General features: G+C 43.0%; 1 protein-coding gene across 3 annotated transcripts in view; it reads right to left on the bottom strand.

Annotated features, from left to right (window-relative positions):
* PAPSS1 (3'-phosphoadenosine 5'-phosphosulfate synthase 1) overlaps window positions 1–15339 on the bottom strand; it is a 138546-nt gene extending 123207 nt beyond the window's left edge. For all 3 annotated transcript variants that reach the window (XM_058432407.1, XM_058432398.1, XM_032171929.2), the window contains exon 1: window positions 15212–15339. In XM_058432407.1, the coding sequence (XP_058288390.1) occupies window positions 15212–15271 (60 nt within the window). In that variant the 5' untranslated portion in view covers window positions 15272–15339. The remainder of the gene's footprint in view (window positions 1–15211) is intronic.
* Between the last annotated feature and the right edge of the window lie 10371 nt (window positions 15340–25710).

Below are 25710 nucleotides of genomic sequence, written 5' to 3'. Positions count from 1 at the left end.
CAAGATCATGCCATTGCACTCCAGCCTGGGTGACAAGAGCAAAACTCCACCTAAAAAAAAAAAAGAAAAAATTGCCTATGTCGAACCATCCTTGCATCCCTGAAATAAATCCCACTTGATCAGGATGAATGATCCTTTCATGTGCTATATAATTCAGTTTGCTATTATGTGTTCAGGATTTTTGCATCTATGTTCATCAGGGACATTGGCCTGTGATTTTCTTTTCTTCTAGTGTCCTTTTGTGGCTTTGGTATCAAGGTAATGCTAGCCTCATAAAATAAATTTGGAAGTATTCCCTCTTTAATTTTTTGGAAGAGTTTGAGAAAAAATCGTGATATGGTTTGGCTATGTGTCCCCACACAAATCTCATCTCGACCTGTAATCTCCATGTGTGGAGAGAGCGACATGGTAGGAGGTGATTGGATCATGGGGGTGCTTTCTTCCACGCTGCTCTCGTGATGGTGAGTTCTCACAAGATTTGATAGTTCAAAAGTGTGGCACTTCCCCCCTTGTTCTCTCTCTCCTGCCACCATGTAAGATGTGCCCTGCTTCCTCTTCACCTTTTGCCACGATTATAAGTTTCCTGGGGCATCCCCAGTCATGCAGAACTGTGAGTCAATTAAACTTTTCTTTATAGTTTACCCGGTCTCAGAGAGTTCTTTGTACCAGTATGAAAACGGACTAATACAGACTGGCATTAATCTTTCTTTAAATGTTTGGTAGAACTCAACAGTGAAGACATCCCTTTACAAATTATTGTCACTATTGTTAATTGTCTTTTAACATTCATACCAGAGATATAAATTATTGACACACAACAATTACAGTATTAATTCTGAACTTGACTGTGGACTTTTACCAGTGAGTTTTATACTTTCATGTTACTAATTAGCATCCTTTTATTTCAACTTGGAGAACTTCCTTTAGTGTTTCTTTTAAGACATATCTAGTAGTGATGAACTCCCTTAGCTTTGTCTGGGCAAGTCTGTATGTCTGTATTTGTGAATTACAGAATTGTTGAATACAGTATTCTTGGTTGACAGGGTTTTTTTCCTTCAACACTTTGAACATGTCACCCCAGTCTCTCCTGGACTACAAAGTTTCTGCTGAAAAGTCTGCTGCTAGCATTTTTGGAACTCCCTTATATGTGATTTGCTTTTCTCTAGATGCGTTCAGAATCCTCTTTTATTTCTGACAGTTTAATTAGGTCTTGATGTAGTCTTATTTGGATTGAATCTGATTAGAACTTTTGATCTTCCTGTACTTATTTATACCTTTCCCCAGATTTGGAAAGCTTTCTGTTGTTATTTAAATAAGCTTTGTAACCGTTTGTCTTTCTCTTCTCCTTGAACTTCTATACCTCAACTTTTTGTACTTTTGATGCTGTCCTATAAATCCTGTAAGCTTTCTCCATTACTTTTCATTCTTCTTTTTCCTCCTCTAACTATGGAAGAAATCTGTTTTCAAGTACAATTATTTTGCTTGATCAGTGCTCCTATGGATGCTCCCTATTGCATTTTTCATTTTATTCATTAAATTTTTCAGCTCTAGAATTTTTGATTTTTTTAATAATTTCAATCTGTTAAATTTCTCATGTTGGTCATTTATTGTTTTCCAGAATACACTGAATTATTTCTATTTTATTGAGGTTTGCTGAGCTTCCTTAAACAATTATTTTTTAATTCTTTTTCAGGCAGTTCATGTATCTCTCCATTTCTTTTGAATCAGCTACTGGAAGGTTATTGTGATACTTTTGGTAGTATTAAGTCTCCTTGTTTTTTCACATTTCTTGTTGTCTTATATCAATATCTGTACAATGAAGAGGTAGGGACTTATTCCAGTCTTTGTAGACTGGCTTCATTTGGGAAGCACTTCACCAGTCAGCCTGTCCAGAGAATTTGGGGAGGCCATCTGGCATGGTGCACAGGCAGGATTGCTGCTGGAGTCCTCAGGGAGGCTGGCCTGGTATCTGGGTCAGCAGGTAGACAGAGCACAGCTGGTGCTGGAACGGATGTGGAGGCCTAGGTCTACAGTGGTTGGTCTGAAGCCTACCTAGAATCACAGGACCTGCCCTGAAGCCACGGAGGCTGACCTAGATGCTCAGCATATGGGTGCTGGCCTGGAACCTGGGTCCACAGAAATGGTCCTACAGCCTGGGTCAATGGGAGCTGGTACAGTGCTGGGATGTACTGGGATGGTCCTGAAACCTTGGGTCTCTTAAGTATGGGGTTGCAGTAGCCAGCCTGGAGGGTAGGGCCTTGTACTGGGGCAGACCTGAAGCCCAGGGCTGTGTGGGCCAACCTGGCTCTCAGCTGGTCTGAAACCTGGAGAGGGCCTGAAGCTGGGACAGCTTGAAGCCTGTATCCACAGGTGCCTGCCTGTGGGAGCCAGCCTGTGGGAGCCAGCCTGGTACTAAAGGTAGCTCTGAGCCCAGGGCCACTGGGGCCAGCCTGGCCCTAAGACAAGTCTAAAACTTGAATCAATTGGGTCTGGCCTGGTGGTGGGGGTTGGAGGAGCTGGAACCTTGGGCTGCAGAATCCTGCTTAGTACCAGGGTAGGCTTCAAGGCTCAATCCATGGGTACCATCCTGGAGTCTGGGGCTATGGGGGCCTGGCTGGCACTGAGTTTCACTGGGGTGGGCCTGGTGTTGGGTTCCGAGGCAAAATCTTATGCTCACTGCCCTCTCCCTCCCCTAAGCAAGGGGTATCTTTCTCCACATCGTGCTGCCTGAGGTTGCAGGCTGAGGGCAGTGATATAGGTCATGTAAAACTGTTCTTTCTACTCTCTTCAATGTGTTTTTTCTGATTTCTCTTCTACATCCAGGTGCGGTCATCTCTCACCAGGTTTCCTTAGCTCTTATTAAAGTATTTTTGTGCAAGAATAGTTGTTCAATTAATGTTTCTGTGGGAAGACAAGCACTGGGAAGTCCCATTCTGTCATTTTGCTGACCTCCACCAAGACACAGATTTGATTTTTAAGGAATTAAATTTCTATCCAAATCTTCAACTTCCATGAGATTAAGGATCTCTTTTCCTGCCTTCCCCTTCACAATCCTGTACAGTAGAAATGCCATCTCCCACACATCTGAATCTTATTATCATCATTACCATTACCTGAAAAATCCTCTGGGACCAAAGGGACAATTTGACAACTCTTTTTAATAGGTATGCCACAAAAACTGCACCCCTTCCCATCTACTCATCTAATTAACAATAGTTATTTACACAATAATTATTAATACTTTATTTCCAATAAAATACTTTTATATATTTAATAATCACTTACAAAAAATTGTAATGAGTCTCTAGATTCATTTCTTTTCAATAAACTGATGAAGCAAATACAACTTACCAGCTCTACATTTCTAAGAACTTAAAAAAGAGGGCTTCAGAAGTAGACATTTGTATATCTTGAGAAGCAGTGGCACCTCTTTAGCTTTAGCTCCCATCGATACTGGCTAAGGAAGAAAAGGGAGCTAAGGTCTCTGCGAAAAGGGAGCTAAGGTCTCTTCTAAAAGGGAATTGCGGAGGATGCTATACACATTTTGCTGCCTATACTGGTAGAACCTGTTTGGCTTGGTCATTTTGTCTGAGGATTTTTCCAAGTTACTTCACTCTTTAGACAAGAAGAAACATATATCTAATGAATTTTAATTGATTTGGGCTCTGTAAAATATCTCCTGCTTTTCTTATCAAATCAAGCTAGAATGCATAAAAATTATCGTCAAGCTATCAACTGCTGAGAATATGGCTGAGAAATAATACAGACAGGATAAGTAGAGACCGTCTGTTTTAATCTCTAAAAAGAATGCTTCCTCAGTTTCTTGCCTCCTACATTTAAAAAGATTCTGGCAGCAAACATAGTACTCTGGATATAAGGAGATTTTTTTGGTTTATGTATGTTTGATATTGTTAAGTCAAGTTAAGCCTAAAGCTACCTCTTTTACATATTTTAAGTTCAGCCTAAAGGTTTCTCCATATGTAGTAAACTGTAACCTAGCTGGAGACACAAACAGACTGTAGCCACCTTTGTGCCAATGACTGAGTTTTGGCCAATCAAATGTGGCCAACTGTTCAAACCATGTTCAAATAAGCCAAATACTGAGCTATAACCAATCCAGTTGTTTCTGGACCTCACTTCCATTTTCTGTGCGCCACTTTCCTTTTTCCGTCCATTAATCTTCCACTACGCAGCTGCACTGGAGCCTCTGAGCCTACTCTGGCTCAGGAGGCTGCCTGATTCACGAATTATTCTTTGCTCAAACTCTTTTAAATTTAATTCAGCTAAAGTTTTTAACAATATTTTTCATATTAAAAAATAAACTTAAAAAAAATTGCCACATTGTCCTACCTCCCAGTTTTTCAAAGTAAATCAAAGAGCACTTTTATAAAACTACTGGAATTGAAACAGCCTTTGCAAAAATTATAAGTGAGAAAATTGTTAACAGTGAAAAAGATCTGATCTAACCAACCCCCAACTTGCCTTTAACCTCCAAACTGCCCTTAGGTATTGCTGGGTTTGGGTCAAGCTAACTTTGGGAGAAATTTAGTTTTTAGTTTAAATGATAATAGTACTTCCCCAAAAGTAAACCATCTTTTAAAGCTAACAAAAAACCACCAGTTTAGGAGATGAGAGGAGCCTGAATTCTCCCAAGGTGTAAACATAAATGATTACCAGCCACTATTCCAGAAGTCACAAGATTTTCAACTTCCCCAGTTACTCCTGCAGATGACATTGCTATTGTAGAACCTAAGATTGGCCTTTTGAGATGTCTTTTCAGGTTTTTGCATTTCTGACTCTCAATGGCTCCACCTGGACCCACCAACCACCTGTGTGCTCCCAACCGGAAGTGGACTTAACACACTAGACTATCTTCCACACCCCTATGATTACATCCCCAACGAACTGGCTGCACCCATTGCCTTGCCAACCAAACTATCCTTAAAAAACCCTGGCCTCTAAATTTTGAGGGAGGCTGATTTGTTCAATAATAAAAGTCTCCTGTTTAGCTGGCTCTGCATGAATTAAACTCTTTCTCTATTGCAATTACCCTGTCTTGATAAATTTGCCTGTGGGCAGCAGGAAAAATGAACGCATTGGGTGGTTACAGAATTGCAAAGTGACTTATGCCTGAATTTTTAGACTCCACAGCCACTTATACATATAATCTTGTTCTACTTCCCCTTTCCTTCCTTCTGCACCCACTTCAGCCAAATCCCTTCTATAATTCTGCTGAGGAAACATGACATTAATGACTCATTAAGGGTTGAGAATGCGTTACTTCCCTCCACCTCTAAATTTCTATTCTTGGCTCTCTAGGTTGGAAATTTTTTTTTTAAAGTACATTTCTATACTGAGTCTTCTGTGCCCTAGTTTCCATACACAGGAGAGAGAAACCAAGCTTACCGCTTCTTACTTAGTAGTCTGGGTGCTTTGTAGAAAAATATATATATATATCTGGCTCAGTGTAAGTATGTGTACCCAGGAAGTCCCTACAACCTTTACTGCCCATAACATTCTTTTGTTATTTATGTATCATTAACACATTTAGGTGCCTTCTTGTGCCTATATATTATTTCCTTAGGAAAGCAGGTCAAGGACTATGAGTGTCCTGCTTGGGGTCAAGTTCCAGCTCATGCTGAGGTAGGAAGGGAGTAAGTGGATGAGCAGATAGCTGAAAGAACACTCTGGGGCACAGGCAAGTGAAAGGTAGTTTTACTCAGCAGCTCTCTCATTAGCAGCTCACTCACATTAGCTCTCTCACGCTGTTTGCCTTGTCTCGACTGCTTAGTCCAGCAGCTCCCACACATAGCTACGCGGCCGGCTCTCCCTTCAGGGTCAGCAGCTTAAATCTCTCTCTCTCTCTCTGGGTGTGAGCAAGCCGAGCTGTGTCCTGGCTCGCTCCTGTCCATCTGCAAAGATGGACAGCTCTGGCTCGCTCTCTCCTTCTCTGGATGCAAGCACACCCATACAGTGTCAGCAGGGCAATTATACCTTTTACAGACAATAGTGGCTTAGAGCCAAATGATGAGGCTTATGTTATGGCTACATGGCTGTGATAACAAGTGGAGTTATATACCTGCGCTGTAAACTCGCTGAGTCATTCTGGACGTTTGCCTCGGCCTATCCTTGACCAAAGCACAGCCATGTTCTTTACAATGAGTTACAATTATCCATATTTTCCACAATGCCCAACCTTCTTTGTTACTAGTTAGTACTCATAAAAGTTAGATACAAGACATTTATTTTAAAGTATGGTTTGTTTTCTCTGTGTAACTTGCAAATGAAATGATGACTGATATTTGGAAATCTTAAATCTAGCAGAAATGAACAATTCATTGCAAGGCCATTTAATACTTACTACATTTAGAACTAAATGACTAACGATCCTGTCACTAGGCTAATATTGCATGTCCTCTGATATTTGTGGTATGCATTTTCTGTACATACTACAAATTTCCATCCTCATCAATGACACAAGTGGCCCTTTTTGACCCATCTTAATTTCCACGTGGCCATTTTGTTATTTTATCCACTTGCCAGTAAGGAAAATCAACTTCTCTGTGATGCTACTTAAGAGAATTTCAGATTTTGTGAATTTTTCATGATTTTATAAAGAATTGTGCATTTTTAAGTGAAATGTATAAAGACACAAAGCATATACCAAATACTAAGCATAATTCTGGACTTCCACATCTTTCATCCATCTTACCACCCACCCTAAACTGATAAACAGTGTATTCCTCCAATGAGAAATCCCTGAAATGGTAACAGGCACATTTCTTTTATGTCCCTAGACACAATATGGATAAAACTGTAGAGATCATAACAATATGGATAAATGAGAGACTGTGGAATACAATGAAAAGAAATCTTTAGTTCACAGAGTTCTTGATAATTAAAACCTTTAGTTCACAGAGTTAACTGATGACTGAAATTAATATTTTAAATATTAATAAGTCAATGATAAAAAGCAAGTGAAGATCATACATCCCTGGAGGATGTTGAGAAAACAACTTGAAAAGGCTACTCTTAAAACTTTGCTACTAGAAAATATACTGTGTGGCAACACTGGCATGGCCTGGCTGCTTGTTAGGAAGCAAATCTCAGGCCCTACCACAGACGTCCTGAATCAGGACTAAGTTACTAGCATGCTTTTCTCATCATTACCATCTGTCATGCATACACTCTGCATAAACATTACGGCTCTCCAACTATTCTGTTAAAGATTAAAGAACTTTTAAATACTTAATAGGTTTTTATATCAGTACCTTTAATGGAAGGGCCCTCCATTCCATTATCTCCAGCTGGGAATTCTGGCCCTAAGATACTCCTAGAAGTCAGAATGGGCCTGGGACTACCTGTTCATTCATTATTTGTTGTTTGATCCTTTCTAGACACTCAGGACACAATAAAAACAAAAACATTTCATAAAAAGAACCAGTTATACATAGATAAATAAAGAAATCATTAATCTGTAACAGACCCTGTCTCCTAACACAAACACAGTGAGGCATTAACAACACGTACAAGGGAGGTTCAGAGACTAGGCAGCCAAAATACACTAATGTCCACCTCAAAGGTTGAAATTAACTATTAAAACCACATAAGAGTATCCACAAAAACTTATGCACAAATGTTCATAGCATTTATTCATGATAGCCAGAAAGTAGGAACAACCTAAATGTCCACCAACTGATGAATAAAGAAGATGTGGCCGGGCGTGGTGGCTCATGCCTGTAATCCCAGCACTTTGGGAGGCGGAGGCGGGTGGATCACGAGGTCAAGAGATCGAGACTATCCTGGCCAACACTGAGAAACCCCGTCTCTGCTCAAAACGCAAAAATTAGCTGGGCGTGGTGACACGTGCCTGTAATCCCAGCTACTCGTGAGGTTGAGGCAAGAGAATAGCTTGAACCAGGGATGCGGAGGTTGCAGTGAGCCAAGATTGCACCACTGCACTCCAGCCAGGCGACAGAGTGAGACTCCATCTCAGGAAAGAAAAAAAAAAAAAAAAAAAAAAAAGATGTGTTATTATCCATACAACGGGATTTTCTTCAACCATATAATGAATGAACTATTAAAAAAAAAAAAAAAAGAGTCTTGCTCTGTTGCCCAGGCTGCAGTGCAATGGCATGATCTCAGCTCACTGCAACCTTCGCCTCCTGGTTCAAGAGATTCTCCTGCCTCACCCTCCTGAGTAGATGGGATTACAGGCACATGCCACCATGCATGACTAATTTTTTTTGTATTTTTAGTAGAGACAAGGTTTCACCATGTTGGCCAGGCTAGTTGATACATGTTGTAACACGGATGAAGCTTGAAAACATTATCCTAGGTGACAAAAGCCAGATACAAAAGGCCATAGATTATATAATTTCATTTCTAGGAAAGCCCACAATAGCATAATCCATAGAGACAGAAAGTACATTATTGGTTGTCAGGGGCTAGGAGAAAATGCAGAGCCTGGGGAATGACTACTAATGGGTATAAGGTTTCTTTTTGGGGACATGTAAATGTTCTAAAATTAGATTCTGGTGATGGCTGTACAATTCTGGCTATACTAAAAACCACTGAATTGTACAGTTAAAAATATGAAAGACAGGCCGGGCATGGTGACTCATGCCTGTAATCCCAGCACTTTGGGAGGTCGAGGTGGGAAGATCACGAGGTCAAGAGATCGAGACCATCCTGACCAACATGGTAAAATCTCGTCTCTACTAAAAATACAAAAATTAGCTGGGCATGGTGGTACACACCTGTAGTCCCAGCTACTCGGGAGGCTGAGGCAGGAGAATCACTTGAACCAGTGAGGTGGAGGTGGCAGTGAGCCAAGGTCGCACCACTACACTCTAGTCTGGCAACAGAGCAAGACTCTGTCTCAAACAAAAAAGAAAAAAAAAAAACATGAAAGACAAAGGCAGAGGGAAGGTATGCAAGCACCAAAGTAACTAGAGAGAAGAATAAGAGAAAACAGCCTGCACAACGGTTGCATTCATCCAAAGACAGACACTGAATTTCTCTACCTAATGTCTGGTATTTCTACCATCATTATTCAGTTAAAATTTAACAATTGTGTCTTTAGGAAAAGATATGTCACAGAAACGATTACCACTGACAAGATTTCTCCCCTTGATCAAACTAGGCAGGCTCCTTCTGAACCCTTTTTCCACTGGGCCCTATCCTCGGGCACATCTTCAAGAGTCCAATTTTAGCAGAAATCCCCCATCCTCGATAGCTGACCAAACTCTTCAAGCTGCACCATCCCCTGATGATGTCTGATCACCTTGGCCTGCCTGCCTTCAGCAAGAACCCTGTTAAATCGTTTTAGTCAGAATACTCCCTAATTCTTAATGTTTCCTCTTAGTAATTTTCCATCCACTGACCCCCACCCTGCTCCTTAACCATAAATTCCCACTTTTCCTTACTGTATTTGGAACTGAGCCCAGTCTATCTCCCCTACAGCAAAACTCCATTGCAGAAGTCTCTATAGCCACTGCAATAGTCTCCCTGAGAACATTCTCTTTACTACCGCTTAATACCAAAAAGAAAAATCACTCCCTCCATTTGAACTAATTACTTAATCTGATTTCAAAACAATTCAGGATTGGGGTTTTCCTGTCTTGTTATTGGTATGCTATGAGTAACTGATCCATCTCAGAGTAAGAAATGGCAACTTCCAGGCTGATGGGGGAAAAAAATGCCATATCAATTGGATTTTTCAATTGGATTTTACATTTGCATTTCAGATTTAAGAATTTTTTTTAGAAATTTAGGTTTTTTAAGAAATCTTTTCCAATAGATGTTAGAAGAATTACCCCCCTCCATACACAAGTAGAATAGCCAAAAATGTCTCCAGAATTGCCAAATGCCCCCTAGGGCTGGTAAAATCTCACATGATTGAGAACCACTAGAGCAGAGAACTACTCCTCAAAATTCAACGTAACACACCCAGGCTGGGAAGCATATTGACACTTCAAATCTGAAGAAGCAACTACGCTAAGGGGAGGCTAATACTGCTGGACACGCTACCAGAAGCCAGGGTGCAAAACTGCCCAAAACTAAAATTTCAAAGTATCCACTGACTCTGGAAACTTCCTGTTCTTGGGAACAGAGTAAAAATACCTGAATACATAAACACACAGGTAAGTAGAAAAAAAAACTGGCAGCCATCAGAAAGCTTCATCTAGATCTGCACTGTCCAACAGAGCTTCCTGAGATGATGAAAATGTTCTATACTGTGCCGTCCAATTCCTGTGGCCTCTAACCACATACGCAGCTCTTGAAATGTGGTTACTGCAACTAACAAACGGAATTTTTTACTTTCTTAATGTTCATTAAATTTCAATTGCCCCAAGTGGATCATGAACTGGACAACACAGATCTAGACCTCACTATCATTCGTCTTATTGCTGTTATTGGTAGAAGTTTAAGTTTCCCTTTTCATCAGGCAATTTTTTTAGTATCATCTTCCCAGGGTAGAAAGATCAATTCTCTGTTAAACCTGGGGGTGGGGGAAATTAAAGACCAATGCCTGCTCCTGACCACATCCAGGCCAATCCTTTGAAGGACAAGTATATTGGCCTCTTGTTTGGCTGTGTGTTCCACTTCTGTGTTCTTATTTCATTTTTGTAGCATCTGAGTATTCAGCTAAATCCAGAATATGCTGCTGGCCTTCTACGAAAAACATCCACATATAAGGAGACAAGCTGTTTGGGAAAGATAGAATTGGTAAAAGGGAGAATTATTTCATTCATTTATTTGGTTTAATTAACTCTCTCCCAGGTAGAATGTAATATCCATGAAACAGGACACTTTTCTGTCTTTTTACCACTGCATCCTCAGGACCTGGAACAAAGGCACATACAAAGTAAGTGTTAAATATTTGAGGAGCTAATAAATAATAAGAACAAGAATAGTACTCATGTGCCAGGAACCATAGCTTTATAAATATATTAACTTCTTTAAACCTCACTATAACCCCATATGGTATGCACCATTAGCCTCACTATGAGGTATGTTCTATTATCTCATTACAGATGAGGATATTGAGAGATGAAGGGGTTAAATAATGTTCCCAAGATCACCCAGATGGTAAGTGACAAAACTGTAATCGGAATCCTCCCACATATGGAGCTTATTCCGTTACTTAAGCTTTTGTAAGATACTAATGAATTATCTAAGGATTTCAATATCAGAGCTACCGAGCTACTTTGCATCCTGCCCCTTATCCCCAATTCTGTTATATCAGGAAAAGCTCAGTGTAGATACAAAACATCTATAATGAAATATGATTACAAGATACATAATAGCAGAGAGAATGCAACATAATTCAGAAGAGCACAAACAATTCAGCCCATCAGCAAGTGAACACATGTACCTATGAGGGCCACACATTTCACACAGTTAAGGTAAAATGGTCCAAGGCTCTGAACATTTCAGCCCCTGATAAAGGGTAACAGGCATCCCAGGGAGAAGGAAAGGCTTGTGTAAAACCATGAGGATGTATGATATGGATGGAAGGTTGGGCTGGAGCTATGGAAATTTAGGGAGTTGTGAAAGGTGAATGGAAAAGCAAACCAGAGACTGCATATGCTTCTTAATGTCACGCCCAGGACACTACTCCACTGTAAGACAGGTCCAACAAGGGATTCAGCCCAATATGATTCTACAAAATGGGTGAATGACACCTGGGCCTGAACTGAGTGTCCCAAATTTCCCTTGGCCCAACTAACACATCCCCAAGGGCAGATGAAAACTGGTCCCATTGGAGAAAGATTCAATTGGATAGAAAATGATATTCATTATATGTGATGCTTTATCAGACTGAAGTAAGAGGCAGCTCCAAGAGCAAGTCAATTTCTTGGTTTTTCTTTCCTATTCCCACAGGTATATGGACAGCTTTAACTTCCTGTAATTCTAACCATTTCCCAGAGCTGTAAGACTACATTTTCCCATCTCTTTGCCTATTGTCTCCCACAAGTACACTTCCTTTACCTAATCCTTAACAGGAGCTATTACCCAAAGCTTAGTATGTGGTCTCACATTTACTTTCCTTATATTCTTTAACTCAAATTTAACCATGAAACCTTTACTTCCAACCTCAGCACAACTCAATTTCTGTAACTATGTTATCCACATGTCCCTACTATTTGAAAAGTGGGTAGTATGAAGTGAAATGTGTACTAACTGTAAAAAAACCTCCAGATTTTTGTAACTCTTTATTAATTATGATAGTGTTGAACTTATATGAACATTGAAAAACATACTGAAATGACAGTATTTGGGATACAGTAGGTTAAATACATTATTGAAATTTATTTCACTGTTACTTTTTACTTTTTAATGCGGTATCTAGTAAATGTTGAATTATATACATGGCTCATATTTCCTCTATAGACTATCTCTACTAAGGCTGTCCCTCAAATGCAACAGGTTTAAAATGGGTCCAGCACTCACAAGCTCCATGACATCTCTGTGCCTCAGTTTTCTCATCTATAAAATGGAAATGCTAATTGTAATAGAGGATGATAACAGTAAAAGCTAACCCTAATTGTCACAATATCCCTGTGAGGCTATCATTCTCATTTTATAGATAAGCAGATAGAGGCATAGAGAAATTAAGTGACCAGCCAAAAGTTACACAGTTAATAAATAGTGGAGTCCAGATTTTCAGCCCAGGCAGTCAGCTCCAGGTCCTGCTTTTAACCACTGTCTCTCATGATATTCACCCTCAGAAATGTAACAAAAACTCAATGGGCTAATACAGGTAAAACATTTCAAACTGTTCCTGGCACACACTAAACTCTCCTTTGTGTTTAACTAATATCACCCTTACCCCCGTGCCCAACCTACTTCCCAATTTCCACACAGGTAACAACCTTTCTCCCCACTTCCCAGACCAAAACTTGAGGATCATCTTTTAACATTTCCCCCTTTCTCATCCTCTAAATCTAGTCGGTCCTCTCTACTCTTCTTTAAATGTTTTTAATGCAGCTACTCCTCTAGTCCCACTGCCACCTTACCGCAGCCCTTCAGCCCCTCACACTGGATAAACAAGAACATAAACAGTGCTCATGTGCCAGGCAGGCTTCCAATCTATTAATTCATTTAAACCTTACTATAACCTTGTCTGGTCTCCAGGGCTTCCCCATCTGGGTCCTACCAGGGTCTACATTTCTTCAGCGGAACATTCTTCCTGGATTACCAATTCTACCCTGTGATAGGAATTTTAAAGGTATATGGGTTCTTCACACTTGGGCCTATTAAGCTGATTTAAGTATGAGAGAGAAAGAGAGGATGGATGTTCCAAGAGGGAGAGAAAAAATTTACAAGGATCAGAAAATTTAAAATTCTAGCCCCATCAAAAATCTCCCATAGAATCAAGTCTTCTCTGCAGCCAAACATAAGAGCATCACGGAGGCCCAGCCTCCCTATGGAACCTTACCTCCACTTCCCAACAAAAACTCTCCAGAGCAGTCAAACAAGTTTCGTCAATGTTCCTGGAGTAAAAAAATGGTAATTTTTATTCCCAACACTTATCCACGCAGTTCCCCTCTGACTCAGAAATCTGAAATCCTCCATAAACCCTCCCAAAACGTCCAGGCGAAACTAATCTCTCCTCTAAATTGCAATAAAACTTCTGTCTTACGCCACTCACTGTGGACCACAAAGACATATTCACCACTTGGCAAATGTCACAACCCCAAAACAGACCATAAACTACTAGAAGGCAAGCAGTAAGTCCCACATTTTTCACCACCATGTCTAGCACAAGTCTCTACACAGAATACGCACCATGTGGCAAATGTTAATAAATAAATGAGTAAATAAATGGACAATGTAACAGAAATTATCCGTAAATACCCCAAGTAAGCCAATCTCATTTCCCTAACCATGAAATACCTTAAGGTAACAGAAGCGAAACTGAGTCTCAGTTTCAAGGCAGTGGTTTCACCGCACATTCAAATTCATGATCTGCCTTCTTTGTTCATCAGAACAATCCCGTGAAGTACATACTATTATACCTTTAAGTCAATTGAGGTTCGAATAAGTAAAGTGACTTTCCTCAAGATCACACAGCTAATAAATGGCAAAGCTGGGATGAGAGACCAGGCCAGGAGTCCAGTGCTCTTTCCACTGTTCTAATTCATCTTTTAAATCTCCTTCCCCTCCTTACCATCTATAGAGTTAACTAAAAGGAGAGAGGAATCAGTAAACAATTCATGATAACAATAACAACAGATGTGGTAAATTAATGACTTCCAAAGAACATTTGCCTGAAATGGCTTGTTTTTTTTTTTTTTCTTTGATTCATCTAGGGCAAGTAACGTTTTGGGAGACATTGCATTTAAACCTTATTATTCCATTGGACTGTGAAATAGCATTTCCATCTAAACTTAAAACCAGTGCCTTTCCAGTCTCCAAAGATGGGCCCTTCCCTGCTCCACACTTACAAAGGAAGAAGATAAGGCTCTTTCTCATCACAGAGAAATTAAGGAAGTAAGCAACATTATAAGGACATAGCACTTACAAAGTCAACTGGCAGTCGTTACTAAACGTTATAAAGGACTGGTCCCATACCTGACTGTCACCAGGAATGGGGTCTTTCAAACTCCTACTTTTTAAACATGCCGATTTAACACAGAGATACAAAGAACCTCAGTTCAGGGCAGTCTCAACTCATGAATGACCACATTGTTGGGTACTCTCCCTTCACACTGAAACTCAGAAATGGAAAGACATGGAGATGGACCCAAACCTGGGCCAACCGCACTGGCAGAGCCAAGAAAAACCAAGAACGCGTCGAAGGCGCCCGCCTCCGCCTCCTCTGCAGATCTTCAGGCCACTCCAAGGGATGCAGGAAGCTCCTGTTTCTGCAGCCGCAGGTTTCAGCAGGCGCCAGCTCACGTGTGAAGGATTTTCCTGGGGGTCTTACCTGAGCGGAGGCGCTGGGGAGGGGGGGCGTTCTTCCCACGAACGGTGGCTCGGACCGCACGCTGCGCCAAGCTAGGGCGAGACCCCCACCCTGCGCCGCGCCCCTCTGCCTCGCAACCACTCACGGCCCCAGCCCAGATGCGCCGCGGCCCCGGAACCCACCTCCGCGCTCCTAGAAGGATGCGGAGGAGGCGGGAGAGAGGCGGCGGCTCCCGAACGAGCTGCTCCCACAGCCTCTCCGCTCCTCGCCGTCTCGCCTTCCTCCCCAACTTACCCAGTTCTGCGCGTTATTGCTCAGCTTGACTTTCTTGCACAGGCTCCCGGGGATCTCCATGACTGCGGAGCGCGCCGAGCAGCCGGGGTTCTCTGCGCCGGGAGGGTAGCAGGAGGAGGGCAGGCCAGCGAGCGGGGCGGGGCTGGAGGGCGGGGCCTCCTCGCGTCGGGGCGGGCGCGCGCTGACGCGCACGCGCCCGTGCTCATGGCCTGGGTTGTGCGGCGCATGCGGCGCGCCTCGGAAATGGGTCCGGGGCAGAGGTCTGTGGGGAAGGGCGAAGCGCCGGGATAGAACCGGAGGTAGAAGCTGGGGGCGGAGCTTCAGTGCTCGCGCCGGCGCGAGCGTGCACGGCGCTCCTCCTTCCAGATCCCGATGAAGGGGCGGGGCCTGGAATGCAGTCTTGGAACCTCACGTGCCTCTGCGGCAGCGATCCTAGCTCTGAGCTATCGCAGATCTCTAAGAGCGAGTACCAGCCGCCTGGAGAGAGGCTAGGGGAGTGCGCGGCTCGACGCTCGGCACTCCCTCAGCAGAAGCTGATTGGGAGGACGCTGAGGCGGCCTCCTGCACCTCTGGCTACTCCTCCACAGACCTGGCTGCCGGTCTCCTGTCTGCCCCTTCTATGCCCATGTCCCCCTGGCCAAATGTTTTAAATGTTTTACAGCTTTGCAAAGGGAAGAATTGATTTACTGAACAGCTCATTCTCCATATTAAAATTCTACTCAAGACACAATTTTTTTTTTTGAGACGGAGTCTTGCTCTGTCGCCCAGGCTGGAGTGCAGTGGTAGGATCTCGGCTCACTGCAACCTCTGCCTCCGGGGTTCAAGCGATTCTCCTGCCTCAGCCTCCTGGGTAGCTGGGACTACAGGCATGTGCCACCACGCCCGGCTAATTTTTGTATTTTTAGTAGAGACGGGGTTTCACTATGTTGGCCCGGCTGGTCTTGAATTCCTGACCTCATGATCCGCCCGCCTCAGCTTCCCAAAGTGTTGGGATTACAGACGTGAGCGACAGCGCCTGGCCTCAAGACACAGTTTTTAAAAAGATATAAAAGCCCGATTTCTTGACATCAATAATTAATATCTCAACCTGGATTAGTGATTACTTATAAGGTGCCTCCCTCTCCGCTAGGAGACCTCACTTCGCATCAGATTTCTGTGCAGTGCTTCTTACCGACCTACACCGGAAAGGGGCTTCTGTATTATTAAGACTACTCAGGAAATCCCTAGAGGACTGAAATCCAGGACCAGGGAGGCCGCAGGTAACCCCGAATAGAACTCCCGCCTACGGAGGGCATTTTCAAATTCACCTAATTATTCCAGGGCTAGTTCGTAGGAGGATGGGCTGGGGGCATGACAGAATTTCCTCCAGGAGTTATCTTCCCCACACCCCCCATAACTCTGAGTTCTCTTTTCCGCAGCTTGCCCCTAGCACCAAGAGAGTTGCTTGCAGCTCTGCCCCTCTGTGACACAGCCGCCCTCCGCCCCCGACCCTGCCCATCACCAAGACTTGAGACTGCTGCCTGTTAGTGACTAGCAAATTAGCCCCTACCACCAAGACCTGAGGCTGCTGCCTGTTAGTGACTAGCAAATCAGCCCTCCATCTATTTACTCCACTGCTACTGTCTTAAATTAGGCCTTCCCTATATCCAGCCTGAGTTATCACTAAGCCCGTTCACTGGACATCCTCCCAGCTGTGCAGCCGCTCTCCACACCCCCACCACACACCCCATTCTTGCACCTGCTGTCAGAGCGGTATTTCAGAAACAGAAATCTGATCTTGTTACTTGACTACTTAAAATGTGAACGATTCCCTTCAGCTTTTTCTAGGGAATTTTCAATCTGGGGTTCATACATAGAACTGAATTTCAATATAATTCCAAATTCTGCCAATAACAAGAATGAGCTTGGAAGAAGATCTCAAGCTTCATATGAGAAAATAGGGCCACATCTGAAGTTAGCCATTTCTCTGAGTTCTGGTACTTATTAGAGGGAAATGGTATTTAGATATAACGATCTGGCTCTAGGAGTGCTCACTGCTGTGAGTTTGACCTTATTTCTAGTAAAAGACTTTTTTTTAAGGTAAAATATATCGTAAGTTTACATTGATACTGTCCATCCAAATTCATGATTCCAGATATGGGTCATGTAAATGAGCCAGAAACATCTTATCAAACAGGAAACATAACAAAAAACTATCAAAAGCTACTTGGATTATGTCAAAAGGACTCAGAAACCAATTTAAAGAAATTTTTCCATGTCAAAGATGGGAGAATTAAAGCACTAAATGGACTAGAACTACAAAATATTAAAACATATCAAATATGTTTAAATCTAGGTGTTTGTAATGATGATGATTTTTAAAAAATTTATTGTCACTCTTAGAGAATGCTAGGAAACCAACTCATTATTTTGAAAACTGGTAAATAAAAGGGATGAATTAAGCATTTACTGTGCTTTCCCTGGACTGTCTGGGACCCGAAAAGTTGATAAGGAGAAGTTTCTCTTTACAGAAGTACCACTAATAAATAAAGAAGAAATGATATAATTTTAATATCACCACTTTTCATCTTCTACTGAAATAATGGATAAAGACAATGATCCTCTGTATTAGGGTTCCCTTAGAGGGACAGAACTAATAGGATATATACATATGAATGGGAGTTTATTAAGTATTAACTTACACAATCACAAGGTCCTACAATAGGCTGCCTGCAAGCTGAGGAGCAAGGAGAGCCAGTCTAAGTCCCAAAACTGAACAACTTGGAGTCCACTGTTCAAGGGCAGGAAGCATCCAGCACGAGAGAAAGATGTAGGCTGGGAGGCTAGGCCTATCTTGCCTCTCCACGTTTTTCTGCCTGCTTTATATTCCCTGTTAGCTGTTTAGATGGTGCCCACTCAATTAAGGGTGGATCTGCCTTCCCCAGCCCACTGACAAATGTTAATCTCCTTGGGTAACAACCTGACAGACACTCCCACGATCAATATTGCATCCTTCAATCCAATCAAGTTGACACTCAGTATTAACCATCACAAGTCCACCCCTTGACAACTTGAACCCATACACATCTCCTGAGATCATTCATAATCTTCAAATAAGACAATAATAAGATCATAATTATGTCTAACATAACTGAACTGTCCTTTGTACAACTGGAAATGCAGTCCCCAACCCATATACTATTACATAAAGTTAACAATACTTAAATGCTGCTATGAGGTCAATGAATCTTATATCACATGATAAAGGAAAAGGAAATAAAATGAAGACATTTTCTTAGTACAAGTGTATACATGCACAAACATGTTTTTAACAAAAGAAGGAGGAAATACTCATGACAATTACAGTCCTCATTTCTGCAGCTGGTCATGTGCTCATAGCTGGTATTGATGACTACCTTTTTCTACTACCCATTCTGTATTCCCTTTGCCTTCAGCAAGTACCTGAATGGGTGGTGGTTTTTTTTTCCTGGTGGAGTGACCGAAACCTTCATTCCTGAAGGGTCTGGTCCTGCCTGGATTGGGCTGTTGTAGTTTCCCATTGACCTTAATCACAGGGGAATGCTAAGAGACGACCTAATGGATCTCCTGCGTTCCATGTGTACTCTTCCTTACCTCCGCTGTGGAGTAGTAGACTGATTTCATCTTGATAGTCTGGGTCAGTCACCCCAGCTAACATTGTAACTCCCATCTTAGTCTGTTAACTTAGAGGTAGGAGGAGCCCAAAGTGTCCAGGTGGCAATCTTAACTTATAGTTTAATGGAATTGTTTTGTCTCCTGGTGGCAGCGTTTCTCCCTCTGGAACTAAGACCTCTAGGCCAGCAGAATGTAATGCCATAGGAACAGGAAGCAAAAATGTTGCTAGTGGCTCACTAGGGGCGATGGTGAGTGGTGCCACTTCCACTTCCACCCCTTGATTCCTGGACCCGTGAATCCTGGCTACAGGAGAAACAGTACCATATATTGGATGCTGATTCAGAACATACATGGCCTTCTGGAGATGGCCATGCAAACTATTGTCACCTATTTGGCGTTGTAGTTGTGATTTCAAAAGGTCATTCCACCGTTCTGTCAACCCGGCTGCTTCAGGATGATGGGGAACATGGTAAGACCAGTGAATTCCATGAGCATGAACCCACTGCCACACTTCTTTAGTGGTAAAGTGAGTGCCTTGGTCAGAGGCAATGCTGTGTGGAATACCATAATGGTGGATAAGGCATTCCCTGAGTCCATGGATGGTAGTCTTGGCAGAAGCATTGCATGCAGGATAGGCAAACCCATATCCAGAGTAAGTGTCTATTCCAGTGAGGACAAACCTCTGCCCTTTCCATGATGCAAGAGGTCCAATATAATCAACCTGCCACCAGGTAGCTGGCTGATCTCCTGAGGAATGGTGCCATATTGTGGGCTCAGTGTTGGTCTCTGCTGCTGGCAAATTGGGCACTCATTGGTGGCCATAGCCAGGTCAGCCTTCATGAGTGGAAGTCCATGTTGCCGATCCCATGCATAACCTCCATCCCTGCCATCATGGCCGCTTTGTTCATGGGCCCATTGGGCAATGACAGGGATGACTGGGGAAAGAGGCTGAGTGCCGTTAATAGAATGGGTTATCCTATCCCCTTGATTATTAAAATCCTCCTCATTGAGGACACCCGTTGGTGAGCACTCACATGGGATATAAGTATCTTCACAGTTTTTGACCACTCAGAGAGGTCCATCCACATACCTCTTCCCCAAATTTCTTTGTCACCAATTTTCCAATCATGCTTCTTCCAAGTCCCTGATCATCAAGCCAAACCATTGACTACAGCCCATGAGTCAGTATATTATTGCACATCTGGCCATTTCTCCTTCCATGCAAAGTGCACAGCCAGGTGCGCTGCTTGAAGTTCCGCCCACTGGGAAGATTTCCCTTCATTGCTATCCTTCAGGGATGTCCTAGAAAGGGGCTGTAGTGCTGCAGCTGTCCACTTTCGGGTGGTGCCTGCATATCATGCAGAACCATCTACGAACCAGGCCTTGATTTTCTTTTCCTCTGTCAACTGATCATAGGGAATGCCCCATGAGGCCATCGGTGCAGGCTGGGGGAGAGAAGGCAGGGTGGCAGGAGTGGGGACCATGGGCATTTGAGCCACTTCCTCATGTAACTTACTTGTGCCTTCAGGACCTGCTCAAGCCCGATGACAAATATACCACTTCCATTTGTTGATGGAATGCTACTGTGCATGACCCACTTTATGGCTAGATGGGTCAGAAAGCACACAGTTCATGATAGGCAGTTCAGGTCACATAATGACTTGATGACCCATAGTCAAACATTCAGTTTCCACCAAAGCCCAGTAACAGGCCACAAGCTGTCTCTCAAAAGGAGAGCAGTTGTCTGGAGATGTCAGGGCTTTGCTCCAAAATCCTAGAGGCCTCCACTGTGATTCACCTGTGAGACCTGCCAATGGCCCCAAACAGCCTCTGTATCTGCCACTGCCATTGCAAGCACCACTGGACCTGCTGGGTCGTATGGCCCAAGTGGCAGAGCAGCTTGCACAGCAGCCTGGACCTGTTGCAGAGCCTTCTCCTGTTCTGGACGCCACCGAAAACTGGCAGCCTTTCGGGTCACTCAATAAATGGGACAGAGTAACACACCCAAATGAGGAATGTATTTCCTCCCAAATCCAAATAGGCCCGTTAGGTGTTGTGCCTCTTTCTTGGTAGTAGGAGGGGCCAAATGCAGCAACTTATCCTTCACCTTAGAAGGAACATCTCGACAGTCCCCACACCACTGGACCCCTAGAAATTTTACTGAGGTAGAAGATCCCTGAATTTTAGTTGGATTTATTTCCCATCCTCTGGCACACAAATGTCTCACCAATAAGTCCAGTGTGTTTGCTACTTCTTGCTCACGTGATCCATTCAGCATAATGTCATCAATGTAATGGACCAGTGTGATATCTTGCAGAAGCAAAAAGGAATCAAGATCTCTCCGAATAAAATTATGACACAAAGCCAGAGAGTTGATATTCCCCTGAGGTAGAACAGTAAAGGTATATTGCTGGCCTTGCCAGCTGAATGGCAAGTTGCTTCTGGTGGGCCTTATAGACAGGAATGGAGAAAAAGGCATTTGCCAAGTTAATGTCTTGGTACCAGGAGATGTGTTTAATTTGCTCAAACAATGAAACTACATCTGGTACAGCAGCTGCAATTGGAGTCACCACTTGGTTAAGCTTTCAATAATCCACTGTCATTCTCCAAGATCCATCTGTCTTCTGCACAGGCCAAATGGGCGAGTTAAATGGGGATGCAGTGGGAATCACTACCCCTGCGTCTTTCAAGTCCTTGATGGTGGTACTAATCTCTGCAATCCCTCCAGGGATGCAATATTGTTTCTGATTTACTATTTTTTTGTTTGATTTACTATTTTTCTAGGTAGAGGCAACTCAAATGGCTTCCATTTGGCCTTTCCTACCATAGTAGCCCTCACCCTTCCAGTCAGGGAGCCAATGTGGGTGTTCTGCCAGCTGCTAAGTATGTCTATGCCAATTATGCATTCTGGCATGGGGAAATGACCACAGGATGAGTCCAGGCATCCACTGGACCCACTGTAAGTTGGACCTGAGCTAAAACTCCATGAATTACTGACCTCCTGCTCTTTACAGGAAACACACAAGGGGAAAAGAAAAGGCACACACAATACTTTTCAATACTTTTAAGTGTAAACAGCCTTTATCCCAAGTATATGGCAATACACGTATAAGAAACAAATCACAATGGGAAAGGGAGAGGGTATATATATATATATATATATATATATATAACTATATAACTACATATATAACTATATATAAAACTATATATAACTATATATAATTATATATAACTATATATAACTATATATAACTATATATTAAAAAACTGTGTGTATATATATATAAAACTGTGTATATATATATGTGTGTGTATATAAATGTACACACACACACACACACACACTCACCAAACTATGGAGGAATCATCACCAAACTGGGAAGCAACAGCCTAGGCTCCAGAGTTGGCCACCCATCTGTACACAGACAAGGACGAGTCTTGTGGAGCTTCAGTGTGGTCTGGGACCCTAGCTTGTTTATAATGAGTTGTTTGGCATGAGGCCCAGTCATGAGGGCCCTTTGTGCCTGGCTTCAAGGAACACAAAAAGGTCAACTTGTTTTTGCGATTGTCTGTTGTTTTTCAATAACTAACATACAGGAATAGATTTCTGTGAAACAATGCTGGATGAACGCCTCAAGGCATTCATGCAACCTGTTCCGGGACTTGGTGACCATTGTTTCTGTCTATGTTCAGTTGAGTTCAGATTTAATATTTAACTTTTCCTCCACACCTCCATAAGCCCCTACTTTAACTGGAGGACTACAATGACGTTTTGGGTCCCCTGGAATCAATGTCAGCTCAGAGCCAGTGTTTGAGTAGTCCCCAAAATATCTGATCATTTCCCTTTCCCCAATGCACAATTACCCTGGTAAAAGACCAAAGGTCTTTTTGGGGAAGGATGGGAGAAAGATTCACTGCATACATTGTCAGTAATGTAGTAGGGTCCTTGCTCAAGGGAACTGGGCCTTCCCTTCATTCAAGGGGTTCTGGATCTGTAAACCAGCTCAAGTCTGGAAATTGATTGAAGGGCATGATTCTCTGTTTTTATAATTCAAATTAGTCTATTGTCCATTCGACCTAGAAGTTTTCTGTTTGTATAATTTAAGGAGGAATGCAGCAGGCTTTCTATCAATTTCACTTCTAGGAACACCATGATTAATTAGCCAATGCCAGAGCTGTACACGTGTCAGAGCAATTCTGATTGCCACTTTGTCTCTGCTGTCCATTTTGTTAGATATGCCCACCTTACCTTTGACAGTTGAGTGCCACCACTTGGCCCCTGCCACCTCAGTATCTAATTATTTCCATTGTATTTAAATGTTGTAACTGAGTGACTGTGGTCCCACTGTTAGATCTGACATACAGAGAAGAGCAATTACAAGGCTCTTCAAAAATGCAGGCGCTGCCCTCACAAATCTATTTCACAAGGCATTGGTCAAGAATATATCTTCTGGATCCTTCCAGCTGGGATGAGTAGGTCTAAAGTGACTAGTCCACTCCACCATCCCAATCTCCCTAAGCCTTTGGGTCCCTTCCTCTACATTAAACCAAGGGAGATCAGGCATTTCCAGCTCGCTCACAGTGGTCCATCTTTTAATCCACATTTCAGTTAACCAAGCAAATAAACTATTAGAACCTTTTTTAACTCCCTGAACTGCAACATAAAATGCAGAATCCCTACTTAGTGCACCGAAATCAATACATTCAGTCTGATCCAACTCTATGTTCCTTCCACCATGATCCCACACCCTTAATATCCATTCCCGTGCTTGATCTCCAGATTGCTATTTATATAAATTAGAGAACTCAGGCTGGGAGCGGTGGCTCACGCCTGTAATCCCAGCACTTTGGGAGGCCGAGGCGGGCTGATCACAAGGTCAGGAGATGGAGACAATCTGAAGGGGGCCTGCCCCTCCACACCTGTGAGAATTTCTCTTCAGGTGGAGATGAGAGACTGAGAAAAGAAATAAGACACAGAGACAAAGTATAGAGAAAGAACAGTGGGCCCAGGGGACTGGCACACTCAGCACGCAAGGACCTGCACCGGTGCCGGTCTCCAAGTTCCTGCAGTATTTATTGATTGCTATTTTCACTATCTCAGCAAGGGGAATGCGGCAGAACAGGGTGAACAGGGTGATGGTGGGGAGAAGGTCATCAGGAAAACATGTGAGTAAAGGAATCTGCATCATAAATAAGTTCAAGGGAAGGTACTATACCTCGATGTGCATGTAGGCTAGATTTATGTTTCTCTTTACCCAAACATCTCAGCATAGCAAAGAGTGACAGAGCAGTATTGCTGCCAGCATATCTTGCCTCCAGCCACAGGGCAGTTTTCTCCTATCTCAGAATAGAACGAATGGTCGGCTTTACACCAAGACATTTTATTCCCAGGGACATGTGGGAAACAGAGGCCCTCCTCTTATCTCAGCTGCAAAGGGCCTTCCTCTTTTACTAATCCTCCTCAGCACAGACCCTTTATGGGTGTCGGGCTGGGGGACGGTAATGTCTTTCCCTTCCCACGAGGCCATATCTCAGGCTGTGTCAGTGGGGGGGACACCTTGGACAATACCCAGGCTTTCTTGGGCAGAGGTCCCTGTGGCTTTCCACAGTGCATTGTGTCCCTGGTTAATAGAGAATGGAGAATGGCAATGACTTTTACCAAGCATACTGCCTGCAAACATATTGTCAACAAGGCACATCTTGAACAGCCCTAAATCTCTTAAATCTTGACTCAGGACAGCACATGTTTCTGTGAGCACAGTGTTGGGGCTAAAGTTACAGGTTAACAGCATCTCAAAGCAGAACAATTTTTCTTTGTACAGATCAGAATGGAGTTTCTTACGTCTTCCTTTTTCTATATAGACACAGTAACAGTCTGATCTCTCTCTCTTTTCCCCACACCATCCTGGCTAACATGGTGAAACCCCATCTCTACTAAAAAATACAAAAAAATTAGCCAGGCATGGTGGCAGGTGCCTGTAGTCCCAGCTACTTGGGAGGCTGAGGCAGGAGAATGGCGTGAACCCAGGAGGTGGAGCTTGCAGTGAGCCGAGATGGCGCCACTGTACTCTAGCCTGGGGAGCAAGACTCCATCTCAAAAAATAAATACATAAAAATAAATAAATAGAGAACTCAAACAGTTCCTTTCGAGTGTAGCGCACCTCCCCATGGGTCACACTCTCAACCTCACCTCTAGGGGTCCGCTGGAACTTCAGTCTATTTACAGATCTAGAGGCAAACAGAGGTATTAGGGGTGGCTTCTGAGAAAAACCATCATTATCTTGACTGGCAACTGCCTCAGGGGAGGCCATCACCGTTGCCTCAGGCAGCGCAGGATTTATCTCCTCAAAGGTGAAAAGGCTGATGGCAGCATGGGCCAGGGAGGGGATGTTGCCATTACTAGAGATGGGGAAGCTGTTTCTTCTGGCAAAAAAGTTTCATCAGAGTTTACAAACTCAGTGTCCCCAGCTTCATCAGGGCCCCCCCACCACACGTCCCCATTCCAAGTTGCAGGGTTCCATTCTTTTCCAATTAATGCCCTCACTAACAGTAGGCACCTGGCAAAGCTCTGCATGCATCATTCATTGCAGGTCAGCCACTCGCATGATGAGAGTTTGTGTCTGTTTTTCCACAATTTCAGCTGTTTCTCTGCAGGAGATAAGAATCTCACTCAGGGCAATCTTAGCAGACTTGAGGCTCAGTATCTACTTCTGAAGCTGGGAGACAGAATCCCTGAGTGTATCATTTTATTTTATCACTTTGTCCACTGGACTTAGGAGCAACCAACCAGCTTCATTATGCTCCTTGGTTCTCCACATATGGTCAAGGGTATTCTGTATAGTCACTAAACTCCTTGCCTCTCA

This window comes from Hylobates moloch, unplaced genomic scaffold (genome assembly GCF_009828535.3).
Source record: "Hylobates moloch isolate HMO894 unplaced genomic scaffold, HMol_V3 SCAFFOLD_2, whole genome shotgun sequence".
In the NCBI taxonomy this organism is placed as follows: domain Eukaryota; kingdom Metazoa; phylum Chordata; class Mammalia; order Primates; family Hylobatidae; genus Hylobates; species Hylobates moloch.
The sequence above is the reverse complement of the archived record's forward strand: the minus strand, read 5'-3'. Positions and strand labels throughout refer to the sequence as shown.